The sequence below is a fragment of the Rhamphochromis sp. 'chilingali' genome (assembly GCF_963969265.1).
Source record: "Rhamphochromis sp. 'chilingali' genome assembly, chromosome: 7".
NCBI lineage: Eukaryota > Metazoa > Chordata > Actinopteri > Cichliformes > Cichlidae > Rhamphochromis > Rhamphochromis sp. 'chilingali'.
Window position 1 is genome coordinate 504,659 of NC_137934.1, and position 8,502 is coordinate 513,160.

The window sequence follows — 8,502 nt, forward strand, 5'->3', positions numbered from 1 at the left end:
GGGATCGAACCGGCAACCTTCCGGTTACAGATACGCTTCCCTGAGCAAAGGTCGCCCCAAAACTAAGGTAAAAAAAAAACCCCCCAACAACTGGTAATTCTTTGGGTTTTTTTTTTTACATTTATTAAGTCAGTTGTGTTTTTAATGTGTTTTAATTCTTTGTATCTTGTTCTATTTAATCTCAACAAGCCCATAAAAACAGTCAGGGATCACTGTCGGCTTTTCTCATTTTTTATTACCGCTAATAATTTAAAGCTCAGTTTTTAAAACTTTAAAAACTATTTGGACTATATTTTCATATAGTCCAAATACCTAAACTAGCTTTTTATGATAACATACAAATCTTCTGCAGGTCCCAAAGTCAAACGAACACTGCGGCATCACTGAGAGTTACAAACTGTCTAAATTCTTTCATCTTTAATAAAATGATCAGTGTTGCTGCTTTACCAGGTGTAACAATTAAGTTTAACATCCAGGCATCCATGAAAACAGGATTTATTACATTTAGTTATAAGTTGGCAGGAAGTTAGCTCGCTAGCTTCCACCTAAGCATGATATAGCATGTTCTGACTGAGAGATTTCTGAAGCATTCAAACGTACAGCTCTGCTATCACTTCCAACATAAATGAAGACAGAAAACTAAACAGCAGTGACGTTTGTAGGGTTACTGAAGTTGAGCTAGCTGCTATATAATGATGTGCTACGTGATCGCTAGCTACACAGCTATGTTAGCATAAACACAGTGAAGCTGGAGGATGTGAGATGTTTGTTTAGTTTTTACAGGACTACAAAGCCTCGCGCAAATGATCGTTTTCATGATTGTCTGTCAAGAGACACTTTGCAGGACTCTCAAACTCGTGGAGACCTATGCCTGATGAACACACAGCACATTTGTTTTCACAACATAAAGAATCAATATTTCTGTATAAAATGATACATTTTAGGGTTTTTGTAAAATAATAATAATAAAAACACCAGAAATTTTCAAGAATTTTTATTATTTTATATGTATACACACATACATATAACCCATTATTCTATCATTTGAGAAACTCATTTAGGTATAAAACAGTTTATTGCATAATGGCCAAAGAACCCCTCACATATGGAAAAATATTACAACAGGGTGAAACAAACGAGGCTTTTGTGATTACAGCTGAGCAAATCCACTTAGTCAAAGGCAAACCAGCAAAAAGTGACACCCTAAATTTTTATAATCTCTACATCATACCAAAATAATATTGAGAAATTACTGTTACCTAATATGTTACTGATAATTATTCTGATGAGAAGAAACAAATCTGACGCTACACGGCGGACTCTGATTGTACAGGAAGGACAGATGTTGGGTAGCGGGGACAACATGACCGATGTGACACTCTTTGGTCCCCATTGGTGTTTACATGTTTGACTCTGTAAAGAGAAAATATTAAGGTTATTCATTTCATAAAAGCACAGAAAGACAATTTCATTCACCGCTGATTCATTTATAAAAGTATTAAACATGTTTAATTTTCTTTTGTATTTTTTTAAATTTGAGGTTACTACATAATGCTTATGACTGTATATAGTTTTGGCTATCTTAACTCACCCCAACCAAAGGTTTTTGGTTCTTGTGTCCCATGAGTGACTTTGCAGGCGTAGTTTTCTCCTTCCTTTGGTGTAAAAGCGACGTGCTTGGTCAGATGGAAGTGCCAGTCCTGGTTGAAGACCAGGTCAGTCTGCTTGGCATCAGGAATTTCTGCCCCATCCTTCAGCAGTGTGATGGTGATGTCAGGGGGGTGGAAATCACTCACGTGGCAGATCAAGACATTTTCCTCTCCATACTTTCCAGGATTACGGCTGTAAACCTGAGTCTTTGGTGGAGCTAAAGGCAAGAATGAAAGAGAAAGTAATATCCTTAATAAGGGATCAGTATTCATAAGTGGTCCAGCCTGTCTGAGGCCAATTTCGTTATGATGATTTTAGACCAGCGGTCCCCAACCTTTTTTGCGCCATGGACCGGTTTATATCTGACAATACTTTCACGGACCAGCCTTTGAGGTGATAAATACGACAAAATAAAACCAGTACCGGAACCAAAAAAGAAGGTTTATTCATAACACAATGAAAAGACCCAGGGAAACCGAGTTAACACTAAAAACGATAAAAACCTTGAAAACCATGAATTTCACACACGAGCCTCAACTCTTGCGGCCGGTACCGGTCCGCGGGCCGGGGTTGGGGACCGCTGGCTTAGACTATAAATATGAAAAGACTCGCTTGCTGAAAACAGAACTGAATTGGTGTTTGAATGACTTTCCTGTTTTTGTTTTGTGGCCCATATGTTACCTGTAAATGTATTTTTATCCCCAACACGACAAATTTATTTACCCCTGATAAAATGGGACGTGCTCACATACTGATGCTTTCACACTGAATCAGTGTGAAAGTGGATTGTCCTCAACAATATCAGCAAATACAACCAAGTAATTACTTTTGCAATGAAAGGACAGAAATAGTAAGAAGAGAAATCCTTGTATTAAAATATCCTGCAGCCAGCTGAGGGCGCTCTATGTATTTACAAGAAATCGAAACCAAATCCAAAAAGCTGGGGGGGAATTCCACTCTGTTAAAAACACCATGGACGGTTTTCTCCTTACATATTTATTGTCCAGTCAAAACGAATCGTCTCTGGACTGAAACTGTTTAGAGTCGATAAACGCAGCTTTGTTTTCCTCAAATCAAAGCACCTTATGAACCCCTCCCTGACGGCTTTGTTTTGTCTTTGTTGAAAAACGTATAAAAATATGACGTAAAACTTACAGACTAACCAAACCGTGATTAAGATTTACACAAAGGATAGAAACCGTTTGACTTGAAGTTCAGACTTTTATAAGTTCAGTAAAATGACAGGACTCAACCTTCAGTATTTCAGGGAGACTTTTTGAAAAAAGTACTTACAGTATTTCCCCTCCACTGCGCAGTAAACAGCTGCGATAACAGCCAAACACAGGACGGCCTTCATGTTTTCTCTTTGTAGTCGCAGATCCTGCTGAGAGCTGTTCGTCTCTCGCGCTCGCGAAGCTGGAATAAAGTAAAAAAGTGGAGCGCGTGAGGATATGCGAACGCTGTAAGACAGCCCACAGCCACACGGGCCAATCATTCATTTCTCTCATGCTGTTACCAGGTAGAATCCTAGTAAAGAGGTTTCGCTCACTCATGACAGGCACATGTGGAACCTCCCTGGAAACTACCTGAAGTTTTAATCTCCATAGAACTATTATTTATGATATTCTGTAATTATTGTTGTTAATAATAATAATGATCTCATGCTAAAGTATTCATAGTTCCTTCGTTTCAGATTCTGTTTTCTTTTTCTTGTCTTTATTCACTTATTTTTTGTTTTCTTAACTTTTCCCCCTCAGTTTTATTCTGGTTTGGTTTTAATTCCTTTAAATTTGTATATGACTTGTTCAGGCACATTTTGGACAGCTCAACATAATTTTGGGTGATTGTAGTGCAGAAAGTAGAGCAGGTTACCTAATCAGAAGGTTGGTGGTTTGATCCCTGGCTGCTAACCCAGGCTGGTCTCCGATCCATCAGTGTGTGAATGTTAGATAGAAAGCATTTAATCATAGGAAAAGGGTGCTCGTATAAAGTGATACATGTTGTATTAAAGGACTCTGACTGTTCATGTTGAGCAGAAAAGAGCTATATAACAACCAGGCCATTTACCATAATCAGTAAGTCTTATTTCTTTATGATTTGGTATATTTTGTGCTAGCGTCTACATTTATTCATACTTTCAAAAGACAAATAATGCATCTCCTTCATTAACATACAAACAGGGGGACTCTGAGGAAAATCTACCGGATACAAGCCATGATCACCAGATTTGATATCACAAGAGAAACAAAATAATGAATAAATCCATAATTTCGTGTTTTAATCAAACTGTTCTCACTATTAGTTTTCTGTTTGCGCTCGGTTTGGTTTCAGTTAATTTCCTGTCGCCTATTTTAGTTTTTATTGTGTGAAAAATCTTTAAGTTTAGTTTCATTTTCATGACTTCAGTGTTGTGACAGACTAGCGCTGGTTAGTTGTTGTTTTCTCCTTTCATGTCCGGGGTGGAGCATATGAGGTCATCTCCCAGCTGTCCTGGATTGCCTCCATCAGATTGGCCTTCTTAAGACAGTTTGTGCAGCAGATTATACATCTGTGGTAACAAATAAAAAATGTGTTTTTTGACAGTTTCTTTTTAACATTAGTATGCCGATAATAGGTTTGATACACTCTTCATTAAAAGGATCCGAGCATTAACCTCAGGGTGTGAAGGGTTAACTCAGAGGGACAGGCAGAGCTGAGTGTAGCCCGGTAACAACTGTAAGGTAGGCAGGAGTTTTCTCACACAGGACTGGAGGTCAAAGAGCATTTCCATGTGGAAGGACCACGAGGAGAACAAATCGGGGAGTGCTGAGTCTAAACCACAGCATCTTCCCATCAATAGTCACAAATATTTCCTGCTTTCAGTTGTCTAATATATACTTTTAATCATGAATTGTGCTTCACTTAACATAGAGAAGTCCACAGCTGTGCAATTCAAAGCTTTAACTACCAGATAATAAAATATGTGATCTGCAAGACTGTCTCCAGAACTTCTCTCAGTATAAAAAACCCACCACAACATAACAATCAGTGTCATCGATTTATGCTAAATTTTAGTAAATATTTGCACCAGCACTCATGGACAGGTGACAAAGACAAATTTGACCAAAGTAAAAACTCTTTGGCTCCTTTTCGAAAGGAGCCAGCTGAGGTGGTTCGGGCATCTGACCAGGATGCCTCCTGGGCGCCTCCTGGGTGAGGTGTTCCGGGCATGTCCCACCGGGAGGAGGCCCCGGGGCAGACCCAGGACATGCTGGAGAGATTAAATCTCTCGGCTGGCCTGGGAACGCCTTGGTGTTCCCCCGGATAAGCTGGAGGAGGTGGCTGGGGAGAGGGAGGTCTGGGCCTCTCTGCTTAGGCTGCTGCCCCCGCGACCTGGCCTCGGATAAAGCGGATGAAGATGGATGGATGATTGATTGATGGATGAAAACTCTTTGGCTTAAGATTTGCTTTAATGTGAACAATAACATGCTGGAAATCCCAAAAAGATGATTGAGTTCATCTGACTGTAACATTTCCAGTGGGAGCAATGTTTCTTCTCATATGATGTTACATCTCTCTTCACTCCAGTCATTGAAACAGTGCAAGTAGTTCATGACAGATTACAGGATGAACCCAACCTCAGCAACAGGACTTGTCCCTGCGAGTGGGGAAAAATAAAGGAGGGTCCAATTGCAGGCACTCGTGGAGGTGCGAAGGAGGTTTATTGTAAGACAAAACACAAGCTGAAAACAGCGAACAGACTAAAGATAACCTGAACTGGGAAAACGAAACTACTGAGCATGAAGGAGGGTGAACAGCGGCCTATGACAGCTGAAGCACGACCAGACAGACCAGCGACTACAACATAAGAAGACACGACTTAAATACACACAGAAGAACACGGGGAGATTACACACAGGTGGGGGACACAGCTGGAAGTAACTGACGAGACAAGGGAGGCAAAACTGAATACACTCACATGAGACACGGACTTTCACAATAAAACAGGAAACAAGAAACCATTACACAAAGACACAGACTAGACACGGAACTGAACCTACACTAAACATGAGACACAACCAAAGAACTAATCCCTAAACACCAATAAACAGAAACATAGAATCCTAATAATAATCAACAAAGCACAAGAGGATCAGAAAACAATCCATAATGTAAAAATAAACAAAAACCTAAGAACTCAAGAGTTGGCAGTTCATCTTGTAATCGGAAGGTTGCCGGTTCGAGCCCCAGCTTGGACAGTCTCGGTCGTTGTGTCGTTGGGCGAGACACTTTACCCTACTGCCTACTGGTGATGGTCAGAGGGGCCGATGGTGCGATATGGTAGCCTCGCTTCTGTCAGTCTGCCCCAGGGCAGCTGTGGCTACACCTGTAGCTGCCTCCACCAGTGTGTGAATGTGAGAGTGAATGAATAGTGGCATTGTAAAGCGCTTTGAGGGTCTCGAAAAGCGCTATATAAATGCAATCCATTATTATTATTAAAATGCTGGGTCAAAATGACCCAGAACCATGACAGGACTACTCTCAGCACCGGCCTACTGTGTCTGCCCACCAGCTCAAGATAGAAAATCCAAGACAGCAGTTGCTGCAAAGAACAAGCCATCACACCTCGGTGAAAGGAAAAAGAAAGGTTCAGTCTTTTGTCATGAGCAACACTCTGTGTCCCCCGTCTCTTCTCCCCCAAACAGCAAGAAAGTGTTGGGATAACCAAACCAATCCAAGTTCAAGGTTCAGTCTCCAGAATTTTACAGTACACCAGGAGCACTCTGTCAGTCTGCATCTCCTCTAGTTCATGGAGGAAAGACAAATGACACAGTGTCACCGCAGGGTCTGAAAACGATGGAGTTCGCTGTTCTCGCCGGGCTCTAGTGAGCCTCGACCTCCCGGTCAGCTATCGAGCTGGTGGGTCACAGACGTCTCAGAAAACGACGGAGCACTTTTGCAAATATGTGATGTCTTGATAAACCGAGCATATAATTGAAGTTGACACAGCTACATGAAAACATCTTAAAAGTTTATTTTGTGATCCAGAAAGAGTAATAAGAGAAATATTAAAACTAAGTAGCTGCCGCCATTTTGGAAACTGGACTTGGCTGGGCCGCGCTATGAGTTCTGGGATATGGTGGGCCACGAAGGACACACCCGACCCATCCTTTAAATCTGGGGAGAAGGAGGACGCAATTGTTGGCCACATTCAGAGCAGCCTTTGTCGCCTGGATGTGACTTCAAATGCAGCCTCCGAAGGATGCAGCCTAGGAATTAGGACATACCTGTGGTGTCATTGGAGCTTCTGCAGTTGGTCACTGGTCAAATTTCCTGCTCTGTCTTGGCCTCAGGATGTCTAGAGGCATGAATCAAGCGCACCCAAAAGGAATAAGCGCATCAGTGGTCATGTGCTCAGGGAGGGAGAGACTAAAGCAGCAACAGTTGTAACGCGGTTTTGTGTGATTACATGTGTGTTAATGAACCTGTAAGTGTTATTCCCTTTGACAGGTTAACTGGTATCATAATGGCTGTAGCTGTTTGTGAATGTTGACGTTGTGCCTCAGTATAGTGATACCACGTTGGTAGAATTATTTAATTATTTAGTAAAGAGTTAGTAGCAGTGGTCAGAATCTCCGGTGATGATTACATCCAGCGGTTAAAGGATTTTTCAATCGTTAATTGTTTAGTTTAACTGTTGTTAGCCATGTTCTTGCCTTACTACTAGCAACTTGTCAGATGTGCTATTTAGCCAACTTATGGTCTACAGTGACCCCTTGTGGACATGGTAAAATATTGCTGTGTTGCGTAGATGTGTTGTGATTGTTTCTTAGTTGTTATTGACTCGACTAATTACAGAATTGCCTGTTTCTGTTTCCAGAAAACCATGCTTATAGTAACATAAACTGTATCTTCTACAACAATGAGTTCACGTATGGCTGCACTGCATTTGGATTAAGCCTGGCAAGCTCTGATGTTCTTCAGAAGAATCAATTCTTCTGTGGAGCTTAATTAAAGACAGTTAACCAAACTCCTGGACTGCTGCAGTCTTTCTGACAGAAGACTTGGGCCGGACTGTATATCCAGCACTTCCATTATATTTATATATATTCTACAGTCACGCCAAGGCGATACCCATAGTGAAACACCTCACTCTGTTATCAAAGAACCAGGGATTATGTTAAATAACCCAACTATGTGAATAATGATAGGCTAGGCTTCTTAGAATGTGAGAGTTTCGTCAGTAATGGGGAACATTTTAAACTCCACGTGTACCACAAACCAAAGCATACATTTCAGTATTTAAGATTTCATTTCGTCAAGGTGTCATCAGGACGCTACAACACCATTCCCATAGATACAGTTGCTAGGGAAGCAGAAGAACATCATATCAAAGAAGCCCTGAGTTAATGTGTTTATCCCAGCTGGACATTTGTCAAACCTGGAAAGGCGCCTAAAAAATCCCCAGCTGATCCAGGAGAGAAGAAGGACGACTGCTGCCTAAGGGGAACCCTTCGTGATCCTGTATGTGTCCGGAGTATTGAAACAGCTGAGACGCATTTTCTCTAAACACTGCGTCTCTGTGGCTTTTAACCCCAAAACACACTGTGGCAAAAATTGGTCCATCCTGTGGATCAGGTCCCCCGCAGGACTCTGCAGTCTGTCTACCTACAGGCCAGTGAACACTCTTTCAATGATGAGGATGTAACATCCTGGACAGGGAGGAACGCTGGTTTGAGGGCGGAGTCAAGGAAGCCATTTACGTGAAAAGGGAAAGACCATCTCTGAATGGAGGAGGGGGCCTAAAGGTACATCTGTCACCATCTTACAATGCTGTGATTGCAGCCATTCCCCATTGATCAATTGTCATTA

General features: G+C 41.4%; 1 protein-coding gene across 1 annotated transcript; it reads right to left on the bottom strand.

Moving 5' to 3' along the window:
- Positions 1–979: 979 nt before the first annotated feature.
- On the bottom strand, positions 980–3,097 carry LOC308400387 (beta-2-microglobulin-like). Its single transcript, XM_080888048.1, has 3 exons — positions 2,944–3,097; positions 1,592–1,867; positions 980–1,413 (listed from the first exon to the last, which is right to left on the bottom strand). The coding sequence occupies exons 1-3, from the start codon at positions 3,005–3,007 to the stop codon at positions 1,400–1,402; spliced, it is 354 nt and encodes a 117-aa protein (XP_080744174.1). The 5' UTR covers positions 3,008–3,097; the 3' UTR covers positions 980–1,399.
- Positions 3,098–8,502: the final 5,405 nt, after the last annotated feature.